The sequence below is a fragment of the Aphelocoma coerulescens genome, chromosome 1 (assembly GCF_041296385.1).
Source record: "Aphelocoma coerulescens isolate FSJ_1873_10779 chromosome 1, UR_Acoe_1.0, whole genome shotgun sequence".
In the NCBI taxonomy this organism is placed as follows: Eukaryota; Metazoa; Chordata; class Aves; order Passeriformes; family Corvidae; genus Aphelocoma; species Aphelocoma coerulescens.
The window spans coordinates 101,558,758-101,579,934 of record NC_091013.1 but is presented as its reverse complement, the minus strand read 5'-3'; the positions used below and the strand labels follow the sequence as shown (position 1 = coordinate 101,579,934).

At 44.7% G+C, this 21,177-nt stretch overlaps 1 protein-coding gene and 1 long non-coding RNA gene across 7 annotated transcripts; both read right to left on the bottom strand.

Annotated features, from left to right (window-relative positions):
- Positions 1–320: 320 nt before the first annotated feature.
- Positions 321–8,769, bottom strand: NFKBIZ (NFKB inhibitor zeta). Of its 5 annotated transcripts, none has more exons than XM_069021968.1 (12): positions 8,512–8,769; positions 7,956–8,095; positions 6,983–7,019; positions 6,783–6,889; positions 5,886–6,649; positions 5,350–5,455; positions 4,872–5,018; positions 4,304–4,367; positions 3,523–3,692; positions 2,736–2,846; positions 2,482–2,649; positions 321–1,833 (listed from the first exon to the last, which is right to left on the bottom strand). In XM_069021968.1, the coding sequence occupies exons 1-12, from the start codon at positions 8,744–8,746 to the stop codon at positions 1,780–1,782; spliced, it is 2,103 nt and encodes a 700-aa protein (XP_068878069.1). In that variant the 5' UTR covers positions 8,747–8,769; the 3' UTR covers positions 321–1,779. The 5 variants fall into 5 exon arrangements, with proteins under 5 accessions (XP_068878069.1, XP_068878078.1, XP_068878050.1 ...); XM_069021977.1 differs by having other exon boundaries at positions 6,783–6,886; XM_069021949.1 differs by having other exon boundaries at positions 321–2,649.
- A 251-nt stretch (positions 8,770–9,020) lies between these two features.
- Positions 9,021–18,031, bottom strand: LOC138113533 (uncharacterized). 2 transcript variants are annotated; one of them, XR_011152211.1, is made up of 5 exons: positions 17,905–18,031; positions 16,861–16,980; positions 13,440–14,595; positions 12,731–12,931; positions 9,021–11,603 (listed from the first exon to the last, which is right to left on the bottom strand). It is a non-coding gene; the product is annotated as an uncharacterized lncRNA (long non-coding RNA). The 2 variants fall into 2 exon arrangements; XR_011152216.1 differs by having other exon boundaries at positions 13,440–13,651.
- Positions 18,032–21,177: the final 3,146 nt, after the last annotated feature.

Sequence of the window (21,177 nt, the reverse complement as noted above, 5' to 3'; positions counted from 1 at the left end):
AAAGCAAGCAAGCCATGGGGAGAACAAAGCATTGTCAGAACTGCTATCATTCTTTTGAGTATGCAGGGACAAGTGTTCAGCTTCCAACCTGGTGACTATTAACTCGATTTGGGGCACACCTACTAAACTCACAGGCAATACAACTCAACAGTGCATGACCCAGAACATCAGCATCAAACAAGAGAAAGCATAAACAGCTGGATGGCAAGACTTCATCTTAGCAAATGGCTTTTCAGCCTCATAGTATCACCATGCTAAATCAGTTTTACCTTAAGCTTGACTTCTTTGCCATTTTTGTATCACACACAGTAACCACAAAATTCAATTAGCATGTTTATTCAAACACGAGTTACACATAACCCTTCAAGAAATACACTGCAACTAAGCCTTCGCATATCAGATTTTTTCATTTAGCTTGTCTACAAGACATACTTTGCCAAAACAGCACAGACTAATTAAATGGTTACATCAGAGAACTGCATGTGATGAAAAAAAACAGTTTAAGAGCAAAGACCATACAAAGAACATATTACTGGATTACAGCCCAGCATGGATCATTCAGAAAGTGATAGGAGGAAGTTTTTTCCAACAGAACACAAGTATACAGCATCATTAGTATACATTTTCCATTAATAATTATTAAAAAATAGAACAACTGTTAACTTCAAATATTACTTTGCTAGCCACTATACCTATAAGGTAAAACCATAAATGGACTAACTCTGCTTAGAAGGTGGAAAACATTAAGTCTCTAGAATTAACTAGAGCTCCATTCAGCAAGCTATTTATGCATGTGCTTAAGCCCCACCAACACCAGTAAGGCTTACACATGTTGAAGTATTATAATTAACATTGAGAGATTTCAGCATGCATCAACAGTGAAGTGCATGCCAAACACTTGCACTGAATCAGGATCATATCCCTTAAAGTACAAGTTACATACATACTATAGAAATCATCATCCTTCTCTCTCAATCTATTATTCTATCAAGAGAAAAACCCCTGCTGGGTACGAGAAAAACTGACAGAGTCCCCTGAAGAAGCATGGCTTTTCATGTTTTATTAACAACTCCAAAAGCATGCACAAATCAGTGCCAGGGACAATCTATCTTAATTCTACTTTCCATCTTCAGTCTTTCAGAAGAACAGAATTTACCCGATTTGCACCAGCATATCTGTATGCAAGTTCAAGATCAAGGAACTTGCTTCTTCAGATCCTTCCCCAAGTGATCAATAGATTCTTTGAACTATACATCTGTACAATAATGTCAGTGACTATACACAATCCTGCACAAGATACTGAAACAAAGCCACAAAGTTACATAAATAAATGTTCAACTTCAAAAATATTTAATTTCTCTTGCACTTAAGTGTTACTAAAAACACAACAACAATCCCTGCAATTTTGACCTGTATCACCCCTCTCTAAAATTTAAAAAAACAAAAATTCCCATAGAATTGTCCTTGTCTAGAAGTTATCTGTATGGCTGTTTAAATAAAATCAGTCTCGCCGTAGCTATGAAATACAGGTAGCCAGGAAGATGTTCCACATGCTTGGGAATGAAGCATTCCCTTTTGGTTGGACGAATTTGATTGTTGGGTTTGGGGTTTTTTTTTTTTACTCTTATGTAACCCACTATATAATAGTGAACAAAATACTTTTGTTTCATAGAAACAACTAACATTTGCCCACACCAAGCAAATGGTCTATTTACAGATTCATTAGGACTGCCTGACTGACAGTGAGTGTAAGTTGCTGAACTCCAAGAAACATGGAGCCTAAAACGGCGACACTCTCTGCTGAATCGCCTTCCCTTTGAGGATACGCCTTATCTGGAGAAAAGAAAAAGACAAAAACATGATATTCATAGCCTTCAAATGAGTCACAATCTGAAAAAAACCCACCCTAGACCCAGTTTTGCATTCATTTATCCAAGCCTAGGTCCTGTGTTCAGTTACACCAGAACTGATCCCATTTTACAGCATTTGAACCAATGAAAGGCAACAGTCAGCAACTCAGCTGTGCTTGTTACTAGTTTTAGGTCAAGAGTTACTTTTTTTCATCAAGTATTTGTATAGCCCCTAGGAAAAAGGGATTTTCTTCATCTGTTACTCAGGCCTAAGAACTGTCATTAACTATGACAAGAGCAATAAAAGCATGAACTCGGACCATACTGAGATGAGCAAGAGAGTAAGAAGGAGTATTGCCTCCAGTACATTGCAAGGTTACAAAGACAAAGCCTATCTCGACAGCAAAAAGCTTTTGAGATGGAAAAAATAAAAGCTGCATGTGAAACCTAAAATTTCAGGTCTGTATATTCTGCCTGATCTTGATGTTGAAGCTAAAGATCGAAAGAATAAAATGGCATTTGCTAAATCTTTTTCTTGAAAGCAAAACCCAAAAGAAACCTTTGGAGTGGAATACAGCTTTTGTGTGGATAGAGACAGATGGAAGGAGAGGGTTGGTAGGAATTTTTTTACCTGTTCCCCTACAAGGCCGTCAGGAACCAGATGAACTGGCTGCTCATTCTCCAAGTTCCTGGCACTCGGATCCGCTCCCTTGCGCATGAGCAGGCGCACAGCATCCAGCTGGCTCACGCGGTACTGCAGGCTGGCAGCCACATGCAGGGCTGTGTTGCCATTGTAAGCCTGGGGATGACAAGGCAACTCCATGAAGGAAAAGTGGGGGCATAAGCCTCTCTTTCTTTGTCTGCATTATGAAAAAATCACCATACCTTTGCATTAACAAAAGAGAGATAGTTGGGCAGCTCCAAAAAGAGACGAATGAGCTCCAGGTTTGCTTCTTCTGCTGCCAAATGTAAAGCGGAGCGACCACTTTTGCGATCCTATCAAAAAAGAAACTGTTTAGTCTTCCCTGCAGGTGCTTCACCTATCCAGGGGGAAGATGCAGACAAATGAAAACAGAAAGCAAAGTAACTGCAGAGTGTTGAGCAAACATACTTGCACTACAATTCATCAAAAGTGAATCTGAATATATATATTATAATATCAACATCTAATGAACAATGGAATCTGATCTCATCTGCAGGTAAGCTTACATAATGTAATATTTGATATTTTGGCTAAGTGATGGTCTGGCACGACACAGACCTGAACTGCACAGGTAAGCAGTTTTTAATTAAAATTTGCAGTTCAAGAACAAGGTGTCATCAGCAGCCTATTACTATGGGTACCTAAGAGTGCTCCAAACATATTCTTACTTTTACAGTGCTACTCACTGCAGCCAGCATAGCATCATTCTGAGTCTAGAAATTAGACTGTCACCTCCCTCTTTCCCCAGGGTTCATTTGCAATGATAATACCTTGCTCTGAATAAATGCAACATTCTCATCCTATCTGGGTAAATTAATCTGTAGGGAAGCTTTCAAATTAGTCTACCTCCTGTGTAATAAAGCTGAAATGCAGCGTGGGAGAAAGGGACATATTCTGCTTCCATTCAGAATGCGTCCAGAGACACATTCTCTCTGGATCTGCCACTTCAGACTACAGCATTTTACTTACTTTTGCTTCAACAGAGGCTCCCATTTGTATCAGGATCTTGATGGTTTCTACCAGGCTCTTGTTTCTCAGCAGAAGCTCCTGGACCTCAGGGGAGTGTGGTGGCTGACAATTCTGCAGTTCATGCAGCACAGCATTATGGGCCAGAACCGCACAGTGCAACGCTGTCAAACCTGAACATCAAAAAAAATAAAAATCATCATGAATGAACAAATGCAGTATAAAGGTGTTGACTGGCTGCTTGTTTCAGATTGGATAAAGGAGCTCCTACCCCCATTAAGCCCAGGGATGGTTACATATTTGTAGGTGACAGTGACTGCTCCCAAGCAGCTTGAGATTTGGACTGTCCATCACCAAAAGAGAGAAGTAGCAGCCTACTGTGAGCTCTCAGCCAGCAGAAAATGAAAGAATAAATTTCTAATATATTTTTTTACAAAATATATATTAGAAAGAGCTGTTTTATGGAAAAGAGGTCCAAATACAACAGCTCTCTACTGCCAGATTCTGGCTTCTGTATGCACTGACACAACACTGGCATGCCAATGTTTTAAACAGTGGCCAGTTACAACCTACACTCTCCTTGCCAAACAAAGCAATCACAGGTAAGAGGAAAGAGGTCCTGACAGACACAGACTAACCATGTTTTTATCTGACAGATATGTCAATTGTACCTGTAAATTTCCATCTGACAAAGAAATACTGCATTTTCTTGCACCCCCATCAGGAGCTATAAAACATTGTACTTTCCAGTAACTCTGTAAATTATAAACTCTTAACTACTCACCATCATAGTTTGTTGCCTCAAGGTCCACATACTGATTGCTTCCCATGGCTCCCTTTTGGATTGCCTGCAAAAGTAGGAACAGGTACACATTTAGGTCTTATCCAAACCACATACTGCTTCAAATTTGTTTACTGTGTTAGTGCAGTAACTGCAATAAAGTTGCAATAAATAACAGCATCCCTGGAAGTGTTCAAGGCCAGGCTTAATGGGCCTCTGAGCAACCCGGTCTAGTGAAAGGTGTCCCTGAACGCAGCAGGGGGTTGGAACTAGAAAATCTTTGAAGTCCTTTCCAACCCAAACCATTCGACGATCCTATGATTAAGAGGAGACTTACTGTTTTGGTTTGGTAAACTAGAGGATTCCCCCAAAATTACTCAAAAATGTTGATGAGAACCTTTATGAGAAATTCAGTCCCACTTTAAGCTGTATCTGTAGAGCCCTGAGATAGACTCATAAGGCTACCCAAAGAGATGAAGAAAGGAGTGGTGTTTCCAGAGTTTCCCAACTCAGCTAATACCAAGGCTGAGAGTCAACGGCTGGGGCAGAGCTGTGCCTGCCTGGCTCTTACCTGGAGGACCTGGGCATGCCCCTTCTCAGCACAGACATGCAGCGGCGTTCTACCCCAGCAGTCTGTGGTGTTCACTTGAGCCCCCAAGCTAACCAAGTCCTGCACAATGAGATGCTGATTGGCAGCCACAGCAACCTGGAAAGCACTCTGCAAACATCAAGAAGAAAATTTAAGCTATTAGTCATCTGATCTCTAACAGGAAAGAGCAACTAAAACAAATAAAAACCCCAGCTACCTGGTATTATTTAAGCAGTGATTATGAATACTAGGAAGCCAGGACAAATGAAGCAGAGCACATAGTTTTACCAGCTCAAGGTGATCCCAAGAAGTATTAATAGCTCAAGGTTAATATTAGTATGCAGGCTAAATCTTGGGGTTAATATTAAATAAGCATTTCACCACATCTTTCTCAAGGTTCAGACATGCAGAGGCACTCAGGTGCACAAAGCAGGTGCAAAGATTTTTTTCAGAATGTCACCTGGCCATTGTGCTCTTTAATATCCAGCATGTGCAGGGCAGCCATCTTCCTCGCAAGAACATAGGAGAGTGCTCGACGGCCCTGGGCAACAGCGATGTGGAGGAAGCTGCAGGAAAGACAGGCAACAGAGTTACACCACCAGACATCAACCAGGGCTCAAGACAGCAGAGAACCAAATGTGTGGAAGGGGTGTTACACTGCCAGCTTCAGACCTCCTCTGTATAACTAAGACAGGAACATGGGTACTTTCTTACCAAGGCAATTTAAAGCATCTAAATCAGAATGTTTTCCTCCCCATTTAACCAAGTCTAACTATGAGCGCCTGAAATTAAACAATTCATCTACTCAAGTGTGCTGCAGCTCTGCATTGCAGCCATCACCAACACCACACCTTTCACCTGATCAGCCAAACCAATGCACTTTTGACACAAACACTGCTATTGAACTGCTTCACTATAACCCACGGTCTGCCAAAACCCAAACAGAAACATTTCCCAACCTCCCACATAAGAAACACCAAGATAAACGGCACTCACGTGTCTCCATCGGCGTCTTTTGCAAGGAACTGGTCTTGAGAGATGTTAGCCAGTTTGTTCTCCTCCTGCTCCACTTGCCATTGAAAAAATGACTTGCCCAGCTGTGTTGTGCTTCTGGCAATGTTTTGGTCAGGTAGAGAGACATTCAGAGTAGCCATAGAGACGCTGCGCTCCAGACTGCCACAGAGGCTGCTGGAAAGCAAGCTGAAGTTGGGGGCAGGAGGGGCAACCTCGGCCTGCGGGTGGGCACTGCTCAGCGGCTGGAGGGGACTGGAGAGGCCATCTGAGCCTTCTGAGTCATTCAAGAGGGAAGAGAAGCTCTGTGACGGGCAGTACTGCAGCTCATGGCTCTCAAAGGTGTTCTGCTGGTAGACAGGAGACTGGTCACTGGCAACAAACGGCCTGTAGTCCAGGGAGGCATCTGAAGGATAACTCTGTGACAAATCTTGGTTCTGGGATGCAGAGAACTGATAATGCTGTGGTGGATCAAGCATATGCTGACTGGTGTGGTCTTGGAATGCTTGGTACTTCTGGGATGGGGAGAAAGCCTGTGTTCCTGGGCTGTCCTGGTACTGCTCAGCAGGCGAGCCATGGCTGGAGACAGAGTGCAACCAGCTCACCTGCACCGTGTTCAGGGAAATGGGGCTCGACTCGTTCTTGATGTTTATAATGTTCTGAAGCAGATCAGAACTGCTGTCGTGCTTTGGGTCAGTTTTATGTGTCTCCTCCATGCTGTCCATAGAAGTTGGTGTCTGGGGTGGGGTCTGACAGGAGAAACAAAAAAAGACAAATCAAAACAAGCCCCAGAAAGTTAGAGGTATAGCTATATCTGGCAGTTTCTGATCATACAAAGCTAACTTAAAAATAAAGGCATGGAAAAAATTACAACAAACTTACCAGGAGATGTGGGTGAACATTGGCTTGGCGCTTGAAAGAAGGTCCATCAGAGAGGAGTTCAGGAGCCTTTCTTTTGCCACTGTGGCCTAGTATGCTCTTGAGTTCTGCTGGAAAGAAAATAAGTTTAGAATCCATTTGGAGGGTAGTCTTATAATTGATTTAAAATGTTACTACAGGGTATGTATTAAAAAATGGCCTACCTGTGTATGGTTCGTAGTTCACCAATCCTCCTTGCGCCTGTTAAGAAAAATCCAAATTATTCTGTTATTATAATGTTATTTCTGGGGGAAAACAAACAAAAATAAATAAATAAACAAACACCAAAAACAATCCACCAAAAAAAACCCAAGAAAGCAGCCTTGACTTCCTTTTGTAAACACAGAATATACTTTAGAATAATTCTAGTATGTGGTTGTCTAACCCTAACTTAATTGCTTTTAATTAAGGTTAGAAAATGGAAATACTTTAATGAAACTTAAATAAAACCCACTATTTTTCTTTAGGCTTTTCAAGCTATTTGTTATAATACCACAAAACTCAAGAAAATCTAGGGAAATACTATTCCTTCCAGAGACCTGAGGATTTTTTTTTTTAAACATAAATAACCCAGCCAATTTTACACTTCTTCAGTGCCGTGAACTTTTCTATGCAAAAATCTGCCTGTGACAACACTTATCTAGGAAGCTTTCAAACACAGACTCAGAAAAACGAATCTAATCAAATCAAAAATAGTCTTTAATCTTCTAAGAATTTCCTGTACTTTTTCATCTTTTCAGACTGAAAGGGCCTACCTTGACACTGTGCGCTTTACACAGAGAGGCGCAATAGCATGACAAACAAATCTGAGAAGAATCCCTCACCCTTCCAATGAATGATCTCATTCCAGTCAACACGGAATTTCTGTGGTTTCGCAACACAAACGTATCCTTATCGAGACTCTCTTTAGAAAATAAGGCTTAGTAAGAACACTTTTAAGTGCCTCCTTCTCCCACAGTAAACCTTTCTGATTTCTTCCCAGCTGTATTCTTCCATTATGTATTAAAAGAAAAAACACTGACTCCATCCACAGCAGATAAAGTAGAAGCTCATTTCTAGTGTTACCATAAAGTGCTCTCTTGCCAGCTTCGGTAACCACTAAAATCAAATCTGTCAGTGCAAAAAGCTGCCGGTTACCTTGCTTTCCTCGGTGGCAGGACTCGAGGAAATCTGTTTGCTGCTCCTGAAGTGCAGCAGGAGCTCCTTCACAGAGTTCTTCACACGCACCCCCTGGAAAGGTCCTCTGTGCTGCTTTCCGCCCCCCATGTGTTGTTCAACTGTGAAGACGTGAAAACAAAACCCGAACTTAAGCCACCGATTTCGTCCTCGTTTAACAAATAATAAAGAAAAAAACACCAAACAAACCCGGAACTCTTGTGGAAAGGCACCTAAATCCTGGTTTAGCAGAGAGGAGCCAGGGAGCTGCCCTCCGTACCACTTCGCCATCCCAAGGGCGTGCGGCTCCTCCGCTGCCCCGGGGACCGCCCTGCCGCTCCCGCTCCAAGGATGGAAACACCCTGGCACCGCGCACGGAGCGCCGGCCAAACGCGTCCGCTTTGCACCGCTTCGGCCGCTTCCACCCCTAAAGGATCAGCGGCCGGCTTCGCCTCCCGACGGGACGGAGCGGGACCCGCGGCTCCGCGCTCTCCCCGCCACCCCCCGGGGCCGGGGTCGCCGCGGGGACGCGCCGTACCTTGCAGCGCGGGGCGGGGGCCGCCCCGGGGGTCCCTCCGGCCGCCGCCGCGGCTGCTCACCGAGAGGTCCGAGTCGGATCCCGGCGAGCCCGGGGCGGAGGAGTGCGCCGGCGAGCAGCTGCCCTCGCTGGAGTGGGGCGAGGCCCCGTAGAAGTAGGCGAGGTTGATGGGGCTGCTGAGGGCGCCGCCGTCGCCGCCATCGGGCGCCACGTCCCGGCTGCTCTCCACGATCATGGCGGTGCGGCGGGGCGGGCGGCGGCGGGGGACGGCGGGCGGCGGAGCGGGCGCGGGCACGGCCAGGGCTGGGCGGGCGGCGCGGCGGCTCTGGGGGCGCGGGGCCGCGGCCGCGCTTATACAGGGTCCGCCCCCGAGGGCGGGGCCGCGCCGGGCGGGGCCGCGCTTCCCGTAAGGGCGGCGGGAGGAGCCTGCCCGTGAGGGCTCGCTGCCTCTGCCCGGGGGTTCCCGGGCGGGAGTCGTGCGTACCGCCTCGTGCCTTGTCGTCCAAGCTTGCTGCTGTGGGCTTCACATGAATTGGAAAGGCCCCACCAGGACTATCGAATCCAACTCCTGGCCCTGCCCCGAATACCCCAAGAATCACACATGAGCCTGAGATTGTTGTCCGAATGCAGCCTTGGCAGCCCTCGCTCACAACGCACGCAGCCATTAATACCACCCTCTTACGGAGCTGCAGAGGTGGGAATGACCAGCACCTCCCTCAGCTTCCCACCACTGCTGATGCCACCTTACAATCCCCATGGGGAGATATCCCTCACCCTTCGCCCCAGTCCTGCCAGTCCTCAGCTCCAGGGTGCAGACATGGAAGAACTTTTTGTTCATGCGCATCGTGTGAGCAGCATCCAGTGAGAAGGGGAACGTGAGCAGTTACAATAGAGATGAGTCATCTCTGCTGCTCTTACCGGAGCGTGGGGTAGGCAGGGGCAGACAAGGAGTGATTTTGGTTGTAGGTTGCACCATACTGCGGTGGCAGAGCCTCTCGGTTGAGGCCAGCGGGGAGAAGTGGGTAAGCCACACGATGCCAAAACGAAAGGTGGGCGAAACCATGTGCCTGTGATTACTGTTAACATCACTGAGTTATTACCAGTGTTCGCAGGGTGACTTCTCAGGTTTCTACTTTTCAAACAAATATTTCTGCTTTCCCATTTCCACTGAGGTCACCATCTTCTAAAATACAAATGAGCAATTTTGCCCATGAGGTTGAGATAAGGATGTTTTCAGCACTGTGGCTGCTCCAAAAAAATATGTAGTAAAACACCACGGTATTTCTGAAGTATATTATGCAGATTGGAGTTCTATAATTTGTATGTTTTAATTGTATTGAAAAACATGGGGCAGGTGCAATATGAAATTATATTAATCAGCCCATGAGGAGGCAGGAGGGAATTGCTATATATTATTCAAATATTTCTGCCACCATCAAGTGAAGGAAGGGTTTCGCTGAGAATTACCTAGGCACTTTTCCACTCTAAAGACTGTTGTTTTACACCACAGTTTGAATCTATGCAGCCAGACTGAAATTTGCCAGTGGAACCCATAAAACAAAATCAGATGGCAAGTAGTGCCAGAAATACCCAAATAAATGTAAAAATTCACTTGGTCCCTGAGCAGAAACTCTCTCCCAAGCACACCTTCTCCCTCATTTAACAAAGCACTTTACACAAGTGAGGATTTATGAAATCAAGCCATATGTTTTAAACACACAATGAGATGGTTCTCTGTTCCTCAAGCCTTAGACCTCAGTTGTCATACCTTAATCTCAGGCAGATACTTTTCAGTATTTTCTCATTGAAAAGCACTTGATGCTCAGAGATCCTGGAGCCCACAAATGCTCTTTGCACATTCAGTGGCTGTGGGGAGGACCCACAATTCTGCTTTCCAAAGCGGATCCAACCGATGGACCTTTGCGTTCTCATCCCTGCCAGGCAGCCCAGAAAGCCACTCATTTTAATCCCACAGGAGGGTCTACAACTACTGCAAAATGCATCTTGTCTTTCAACAGGCAGATGGTAATGCGAATCTGAGAAGTCGATAATCCAGAAAATTAGATTTGTCATCACAGTTGCCAGCTATTCCCTTTAAAGTGTTGAGAGTAAAAGAGATTTCAAACCAAAAGTGGATTTCTCTCAGCATAGTTAGTTCTTCTGTATCATAGAAAGTCCCTAAACCACATGCAGGCAGGGACAGGCAGCACCTTTATCCTTGCTATTTAATAACAATTTTGGAATTGATTTAATTGGAGATAAGGCTCTACATATGAATGAAAACTATTCTGTAAAACCATTTAATGAGTTTGTGTTTGTATTTTTTTTTTTTCCTAAAGAGGGCAGGGAATTTCTTTTTCTCTTCTATTCCAAAGTCTCTACTCTCCTGAAGGTTGAATTGGTGACTTGCTCTCCTTTTACCAAGCAAAATCCATTTCAGGCAACACTCTGATACCTCAGCTCGTACTTGTCTCATCAGTGACATCTTATTTATCAGGTCTCCTGGCATAAATCTACTCCCAGTCAAAGCAGATTAAGGCAAGTCTAATTCCACCAAGCTCCATAACAAAAGGCTCTTTCAAAAATACACACACACCCATTGATTGCACAAGATGAGCTGGCTCCCAGCAACCTTGTGTTCTCAAAGTGCTTCTATGCGAGTTACTGGTAAATTATTGCTACATGCACAAACTGTAATTATTAATGCTGCAGACCTTGAGCATTAATGGGTTTTGGGTTTTGGCCCAAACACTACGTAACATCTGTGGTGACCAAAACCCTGTGAGGCATCTTCAACCAAAGTAAGTTCCTCTGGGGCAGGGTGGTGACCAAAAAAGAAGCACTTGTCACCTCTGCTCCTTGGGAAGGCTTCCAGCTGCTTTCAGCCTTCTTTGGCTGAGCTTTAATTCAGTGTAATCCACCAGCCTCAGAGCTGGAGAAGGCTGCGAGGTGAGCACAAGGCAGCCACCTCAGCTCCCTGAGTGCTGTCTTCCCATGTTTTTATTGCACCACCTCCCTACTGGGATGTATCAATAATGCCAGCTAGTGGCCATTATCAGCAGCATTTGTCCGTAAAACCCTCTTCTATACACCTGCAAAAGGTGAGATAGGCTTAACTTGGTATCTCAAATAACAACAAAAAAGAAACAGAATGCACTTGTTTCTGAAATCTCTGCTTTTCCCTTCCCTTCAGAACACAGCCCAGACAAGTATTGTAGCATTAAAAGTAATCAGTCTTGGTTTAGGTTAATCCAGTATACTTGATTAATGAAAAAGCTTTTGGGAGTGTGACTTGTGCATAGCCATGGGCTACTTCAATGGGATCTGAAAAAAATTCAGTTAAGAACAAAAACAAAATCCAGTTGTCCTGAAGCTTGTGCTTGCTGGGTAGGGGTCTCATCACCGAAATCAAAGAGGCTGAATACCAACACCTTAGACTTTTACCACCAGCTACACATCTAGGCTAACCAAGGTCACGCATATCCCCTTTGCTATCCTAATCAGAACAAGCACAGAGAAAAGATGCAGTGTGCCTGCACTCCTTGGTCCCTGGGGCACGTACTGGGGTGAATGCTATAGGGAATGTAGGCTTTAAATAAAGAAATGAATGAATAAAGCAAGCCCAGGAAGGGGAGCTTTGTCTTCCCTGTAGAGCAGCACGTAGTCACTCTGCCAGGCACACTGTATAACCTCCCTTTGTGAGTGAGGAACATGTCAGCTCTCAGAGAAGCCCATGGTTCAGCAGGTATGGGAGCAGAATAAATCTCTCCCCTCATTCTGTCTCCTAAGCAGCAGCATGGAATAAGGGTCAGCCTGTAGGTGCAGTGTCAGAGCACAAACTGCTAGTAACAAGAGCTTGGTTTTGCAACATGTTTCTGGAGCAGCATGACCTTTGTGGTATTTCTTAAACTGGAAATAAAAATGGTAGTTTACAATCCAGTTGCTTAATGCAAGTGAATATTTGCTGTGTGGATGTCAAGCATGCCTTATTCTCCACTAGGTGTAATTTAGGCTCCTGCTGCAGACTGTGAGTTGAGGTGTGCAAACACACCGCCACACCTCTGCACCCCAGCAGCATTTCCAAAAGCACACACCATCAAACCATCCAGCACAACACTCGGTTTGCTTCTAGAATGGCATTGGGAAACACAGAGGTAAAATAAAAAAAAAAAATAATAAAGTATCTCCTCCACTCCTAGAGAGCATTCGAGGTCTGTACCTGAGTTTGCTTTAACGGTTCTGGAGAGCACTTTTCAGCAGGTTGGAAGTGGTCCATGACACAAGTTTACTCTAAAAGCTGAGGAGCCAGTGTTTCTTCCCTCTTCTGCTATACTTGTACTGCTGCATTTTTCCTAGACTTTGGTCTCCAAGACTGACATTCTGGGATTGACCTGAACATCAAAAGGGGGAATGTATAATTCTTCATATTAAAGAAAAACTCAGACTTTTTATTTAACACATTTCTTTTGGGCTTTACTCCTTTGATCCAGAGAATACCCTCAATTCTGTTTTTTTTTTTTTCTCTCAAGCTGTCTGATATTTGAAAAAACAGCAAAAGTAAATTTAAAAAAAAAAAGTGGGTTGCTCCTAGGTAGATCCTTCAACGCTGTGTACATAAAGCAGCTGAAATCAGTACAGAAGAAAAGAAACTCTAAACCCAGCAAGTGTTGCAAAGCTGATTTCTGTGAAAGTAAACAGTTTCCTTGTGTATATACCTCATGTTTGGGGACATTCCTCCCGACATACTCACTACCCTGGTTAGTCATGTTTTCTCAGCAGCTTACATATCTCATTAGTTCATTAGTGCCTTGCAGTAGGAATGCATGACTAAGAAATACACACCACTGGTGTCACAGCACGTAAACAAGGAGCAGGAGGCCGTTTCCCCTTAGCAAAGGGCAACGTCATATGTCGCCTATAAAGGATACAGTGTGTACATAGATGAGGTAGAGAGTGCACGTTCTTGCCTCAAAGTACGTGGCTCGTTATGATATTCCAGTTTAGAAAGGGAGTTGGCGCAGTTTCTCAGTGCTGTTAGGAAGACTCACTGTAGGTTTGGAGGGGTAAGCATCAGTTTTCCTTGTTGCTCATACTGAAGACATTTTTCCTCCGAACTCAGGTAACCAGCCTGGGACAAAACCTGACATTCATAGCTCACATTAATTTCATTTTCTGCTGTCAGATGCAGGAGTGTGTGTTGCAAGCACAGCAGGTGAGTTAGGATCTGGTGTGCTTCGATTTCGGTGTTCCTACCTTCCACAAACAAGGACCACTTCAACCACCTGTAAAACGAAACCTCTTTCTAACAGTGACTGCAGAGCTGTCCCAATGCACATTGCCACTCAACACTTCAGTATAGGAATGGGAGGAAAAACTCTCAAAGTGAGATTTGAACCTAGAAAAGCATGATTTTTTGAACTGCAATCTATGCAGACACTTGCATTCCTACACTCAGTTTATGCGTAGTAGCAGGTAACCTATATATGATTAAGGTTGCCATACATTCAGGCTTCCCAAACATCCGTTTTTTCACTCAAAAACGTTGTCTAGGCAGATTTTGAAAATTTTTGCTCTTCTTGGACATGGCAAACCAGCCACTTCTACCAGACAGCAGGTCTAACAGCTGACCAGTCCAGAAACCCCAGGCACAGTGTCAGTATTCATACAGCCCACCTGTGCAGTATTTGCATGGCACGATCAACACCTGCAGGAAGCCTCAGCACTGATTTGCACAATCCTACACATCCTGTGTGCATACCATCAGCTCAAGGGTGCAGATCAACGAGCAGGAAAGTCCAGGCAGAAGCAAGACAACCAGTAAAAAGCACATGTAGAATGTTAACACTGGAGAGATCATTGAAGAAAATGCTCTCATCTAATGTCTTGACCTTACTTCACTGTGTTTTCCAGCTTATAGAGTTTAAGTGCCTTCAGTTCAGACATCCATTCACTGGAGAAATCCCAGCTTTCAAAATACCCGTCTGTCTGACCATTGGGAAAGTCCTGAAACTCAGCTGCAGAGCTGTCCTCCATTAGTCAGACAAAAACTCAATAAACAGGAAATTTTCTCACTTAAAAAAGCACCTAAATCAAGACAGACAAATAAGATTTTATTATGGTAGGGAAAATGTTAGGTCACTTCCAAACAGCAGTACAAAAATTTTCCTGATGCTTAGGATGAACTGTATCTACTAAGCCAAGTTTTATCTTCAGTTAAACCTGTGCTGGAACAGCTGGGACAATACCTCTCCACCTACGGGTCAGAATTTGCTGCCACACAAATCTCAACCACAGATGCCCTATGTCTGCATAAAAGGTATAAATATCACAGAAGAGATCCAAATACTCTGTTCTTTCTATAGACTTAACAGCCACCTGCTACACGTCTAGAAAGAAATCCATGTCAGTAATGACAACTTCATAGTAATATGTAAATCATGCACGAGTTAGCATAAAACATCAAGAAAGTTGAGAATAAACTCTTTGATTTGGTGGGGCACTGTGCTAAGCTCTGTTCCCAGGCGTTGGCTCCCTCCTCCAGTTCCCAGCTGGGAAAAGACACCTACCAAAGCCAGACACATCCTGTCTGACAGGACGCTGCTCTCCACAGAAGCCAGCCCATGGATGTTGAAGTTTCCTTTTAATTTCCTGCCAATTTCTTAAGAAGAAAGCAAAAGTAAGGCAGCACTTTTTTCCACCTTGCATGTTTTGTCTCAGGAGCTTGTGACTGGGAACACATAAAGTCACCCAGGGGTTTCTCAGCGAGGTTTCTTAGCAGCACCATCAGGATTGAGTTTTGCTGCTCTGGAAAGTCCAGGTGAGAAGCAAAGCCGGGTCAGACCACCTGGGCTGCAGCAGGAGGCAAAGCCAAAATAAGGGACAGGGCTGTGACTGCCACACTGCTGCTCCAAGTGGCCCAGGGATGGGAAAGGGAGCTTCCCAGTACCCGGGTCTGCTGCTGCAAACCTGTTTCTAGCAACTGATGCTGATATCCCAACCATGACCTCCAGGGTGGCAGGGTGCAAGACTGCTTGGCTGCCCCTAGCAGCCCGGGGTTTGGCTGGTGCTCAGCCCCCCGTGACAGAGGGCATTTCCTCCCTGCACACGCCCTACTCCCACCCACTGCCATCAAATGCAACAGGAAATGTGGCTTGCTGCTAAGAAACTAAATGAAAGGTCTAATGAGCACAAAAGAAATCACTTGCTGGAAAGTGATCACCAAACTGATACTGAAGTTTTGTTTGGAGCAGAAATATGGCCTTCATTTCAATGCCCCTAGGTGACATTTGTCCCTGACTGCTGGTCACCCAGTCTGGCTGAGGGAGAGCCCAGGGCATGTCCCTTTCCCTGCCCTGTCTGTGCCTCCAGCAAATCACCACGTCCCAGCTGAAATCACCTGGCTTCCATCTGAAGTACGTGCGAGCTACCCACCCCCAACCGCACACGTCTCCAATGTCACCATGGCACACACATACTCCCAAATATTTGGGGTCTGAAAACCAGACCACATTTTATCCTCTGCGAGAGGCTTCGTGCTGAGCTGCCCTCCCTGCCTGCCAGAGACAGGCACAGTTAATGAACCGGGGTGCTGCATAATCAACCTCGTGTGGTAAGCCAGGGAAACCCTCGCCAGGCGATGAAAAGAAGTTTATGGTTTGGTTTAATAAACCCCTTAGCATAACAAAATTTAAAGTGAATTTTAAGCTCGTTAAAATTACTTCTTTTCATTCCCACAGATTTTTTTTTTTTTTCTGAATTACAAGAAAGTAGGTGTAGATCCCTATTTTTATATGCTTCCCTGTGTTGTCTCCCAGTGCACCATGGCAGTTTACTCCTGTCCTGTTGAAGCTGGCAGGCTCATATGCTGGTGCTCTGCTATTCCAAAATTACTGATGAGCTGCCAGGAAAGAAATTGTAATCAAGATACACAAAACCTTTTTTCACTAACAATGCTTCTTCCATTCAATACTCTCAAAGTTTAGCTTTCCTTCCATCCATCCATCCATCCATCCTCTGGAAAGCTGTTACATCCTCCCCTAAGAATGAAGATGGTTTCAGAGAGAGTCACCCAGAACAGCTAAGCTATTTAGGAGTCTTTTGCCACCAGATTCACTAAGGGTTTTCAAAAATCCCACCATTCTTTGTGGTTTCTTCTCTGTTGGCTGTTACCCATTACCTTCCCAAAAGCCAACCATTCTTCCATACTCAACTCCAAAACACACAGATAATTATAGCACAAGCCACTTGCGAGGCTATTACAAGTGGAAAAAAATTATGAGAAGTCAATATTGTTTCAACCAATTACAGTCTTTTTTAAGCAGTAAATCAAATAAAATTATAACAGCATACCTTCATGTTGGAGGAGTGAAGTTAGAAATAGTTCTATGGAAAACAATCCAGTTCTTTGCACCCCATTGGCAACTGATCATTCCTTATGGCCATGCCAGTGTGAATGACTGAGAAGTTCCTCTGAGGTTTAAAGGTGTGAAACAGAGAAGCAGTGGTAAGGAAACTTTTTTTCCCCTCCCTCATGAAAGTCCTGCTTACTTTGGCTTTCTGTTCACAAAAAAATAAAAAAAAAAACAAACCCAAAACAACACCCCACAAGTTTCTTACAGCTCCCAGCTGAGTACCCACAGGGCACCCTTACTGCAGTGGGTCTTTTGGCTCTGGTTAACAGGAAGGAAACGGGGATGTTGTGACATGTGAGAGGAAGCAGGGTGGAGGAGGACAGTGGCATGAGCATGGCTCCCTGGACTTTTTCTGCACAGTGGAATTTCCCAGGTGGGGTAAGCCCTGGTTGAGGACATTCCCCTGTCAAAGAGGCTGGCAGGAAATCCCAGGCTGGCGTAACACTGCCAAAAAAGAGTCTAGAAAACACTGATATGAGATAAGAATGATGAAAAAGTGCTGTGCAACAATGGCTCAAAGAGAAACCTGCAGGTACAACCCAGTGGAGTTTCCTTTCTGCCAGGGTCAGGTTCTCCTTGCCCACCTCCTGCCTGCAGTGCTGCCTGTATGGCCACAGGCATTAAGCTGCATCTTGTATCCCTTTTCTGTCTTGGTACTACAGGGTAAACTGGAGAAGCAGGTGCCTGCATTGCATTCACATAGGAAGCAAGAGAGATGCAGTGTCCCACAGAAAAAAAAATAGCTCCAGCCTTTGGGAGGTGGTGCAGGACAAACACCTCTCCTTGGCAACTGTCTGGATTTCAGTGGGACTTTGCCCTCAGAAAGGTTGGAATGAGTTTCACTGGGCTAGTGTCGGTGTGAAAGCTCCATACAGCCAGGAGCCTAGTTAAAATGGGAAGGGGAATATGTGTTAAAAAAAAAAAAAAAAAGGGAAAAAAGTAGTCCCATTTGTCACAGATGTATCAGATGTGAAACAGTCACCTTCTCCAGCAGATAAAAATAACCTTCAGCATGAAAAAAGTCTCCTGGATTTTCCTAAAAGATGAGCAGGTCAATTTGAATCGTTCTCTCTTTTCTTCTCCTTTCAGCAGTGGCATAGGCCAGGATTCAACCTGCATATCAAACATGGTGAGCAAAGACAGGGCACCCAAATCTTTTCTGATCAAACACCCCTCACTTTCAGTGCCTTGTGTTACCCCTTCCTAAATGCAGTTAACTCATACAACTTCCAGAAACTGGTACCAACAAGGCAAAAGCACTGGACCACCGATCCCCCTGCCCATTGTGTCCCCAGTGCCTCCTGCACAGGAACATAGATGTTAAAAACAAACAGAACATCTCAGATTTTACCCCCACCCTTACCTTGCCCCAGCAAGCTGCAGGAGGGAGGTAGGAGAGAACATCTCCATCCCAAAGGTGATAAATTCAAAACCTTCCCCCTGCAGGCAGGAAACGCTGCGTGGGCTCCATCTTCCTGTTCACAGATGTATTATATCACTGGAACATGTTCAGCTGATAATCTTGATGGGCTCGATACTTCTCTCTGAAATAAGGGTGGTTTGTTCCAGCTGGGGATGGTATTTGTTTGCTCACTGAAGGCCCGTGGTGCCCTCAGTCTTGTCTAACGCGTGTCAGAGCGGTGCCTCATCCGGACCCTTGCCCTGCTCTCTCCTGCAGCGGCTGTGGAGCAAAATGTGCTGCCTTTGGGGACCTGAGGGGCTTCTGAGTGCCTTCACAAGGTATCAAGGTCTCTCTTTGCAAAGAGGGGAGGCTGCAGCCCCAAAGAGGCACAGCTGGCCCAACACCACAAGTAGGAGCAGCACCTGGAGCACCACTCAGCTCATCCTTTGTCCCAGGTGTCACTGCCTTTGGAGTTAGGGCAGCTCAGGTGCTTTGACTCCTAAGATCACAGGGGACATTTGTTATCAGCTGAATATGTGATGGAGGTCAGCTCCCTCCTGGGCACCACTCACCTGCTGCAAAGGAAAGGAAAATCCAAGTCTGACATCAAAAGAAAGACTGGAAGAGTAAAAATGCCGTGGCTGATGTGTGGCAGGGCAGGATGAAAAGTCCTGACTCTGGCCGGAAATGAAAATATCTACTTGTAACAATGTTTGTTGTGCACAAGAACAGGGGCAACAGGACATCAGGAAGAAATGTGTTAACAATAGGGGACCTACATTTCAACCAGCAGATATGAAACTTCTGGGATTGGAAGATACACATATGTTGAACACATGTTACAACAGTGTAAAATCATTACAATATCTACTTGTTAGTGGAGTGCCTGATATTTTTTCATTGTATTTTTAAGACAGGGCTTTTTATTCAGTAAAGTGACTTGCTTTTTTCTAATTTTACTTATCAAAGCAAGGGCAAAAGCAAGGCACCGCAAAAGCAAATAGTAATAATACTAATACACAGGGAAAAAATATAAATGTGGAGCAGAAAGATATGAAACCATTAGAAGGAAGAAACAGCTAGAGACAGAAATAGCTGCCTTGCCAAGAGCAAGCTACAATTCCCTGAGAGAAGCTGACTCAGAAAAGAGGGCAGGCAGAACTGGAAAGCATGACTCACCCAGCTCAGGGAAAACCGAAGGGTAGGAAGGAGTGGAAAGAACTGAGTGCAGGATGGCAAGAGGGGAAAAACCTTGTAATTTGTCGTGGTTCTTTCACTGCGGGTCCTTGGGCCATGCCTCTCACCTACTTCACTCCCACAGGCATGGCCCACCTGGAAGCTCTTTTGGGAGATCCTTCAGAGTGAGCTGCCACAGTGCAGTAGGTGAGTAGTCCTTGGCATATAATTAATCCTGGTCGTTGCAAACAGCCTGCAGCAGAGAGCTAGAGGCAAAAGGGACAGCTCTATACCAAACTGAACCAAAAAACAACAGGTGCCTTCAGAGGGCCCAAGCACAAGGGCACAGGGTGAAAAGCACATGTCTATTTTCAGAAATGACCAGGGAAGGAGAGAGTAAAAATTGGAGGGGCTGGACAAAATGTTAAATGGATGGCTGACCCAGAGAACACTGACTGCCACAGCATGACTTGCTCTCAGACCACAGACACTGCCTAATTTTCTATGTTGCACAAAGAACTAACTTGAGATATAGTATTCTATCCCAGTAAAGTTTACTCCTCTCAATACTTTTGTGGCTTAGCAAAAAAAAAAATCAGATTTCAAAGAATATTTTGGGGGAAAAAAATCATCCTCTGAAGGATAGTCTTCAATCTAAGAGCTAGCAAATCTATGTCATCAACTGATTTCACTCTCAAACAAGCTTTAAGTAAAAGAGCCTCATTCAGTGATGTTTGTGACATTTGTTTTCAAAACACAAACTACACAGGAGTTAGAAAACAAACCACCACCAAGACGAATGTGTTGTGGCTTATGTTTTTCATTTGAGAGTCATCCCAGCCTCTTTTTCAGTGCCTCAAAGCCCTCTTCTGGCCACATTCATTAAGGACTAATCTATTAAGCCCACACCAGCTGACAGTCAGGATGTGGGGGAGGGCACGTTGCACTTTCACTTAGGTTTAATGATGTGTTCATTCTGCATCTGGGGCTCACAGAAAGTAACTCATACACTCTTAATTCTCTAGCATTCCCCCACAAAATCCCTCTTTCCCCTTACAAGCAGAGAAGCTCCTGTACAATTCACCGCAACAGACTCACAGAGCAGACCAGCTTGAGTTACCCCAGAAGGCTTCTGAATATGCCCACAAGAGGCAAGTAACACCAACAGTGAAGGAGGGCACAGTAACTGGGACAGGATTTTAGAGAGTCACTGCCCAGATACAAGCTACATTCCCTTACAAGAGAGTTCAGATCTGGCTGAATTAACTATTTAGGAAGACTTAAAGATCCAGATTCAGGTACAAAATAAAACATTTCCCTGATTTCAAATACATTGATCTTGCACTGTAAACAGAACAGCTAATGTTAGAATTTACCTTATATGCTGCAAACTGGGGATGCAGGGCTAAACCATGGGATGAACACAAGAAACCCCATTCCAACCTGATCAGAAGCCATGTTGTTTTGGCTTTTTGCCGGCCCTGGTGAGCCTCCTGTCCCTGTGTCTGATGAATGAGGCTCAGGCCCCTGCCCTGCCAAGCAACCTATGCCATCTCAGGCAAGTTACATGCCTCCTCTGAGTCACCACAGCCTCTGAAGGGCATTTAGCACATGATGAAAACCTGCCTGTGCACTCCTCCTTGATTATAAATGCTTTGGGTTTCTTTTAAAAACTTC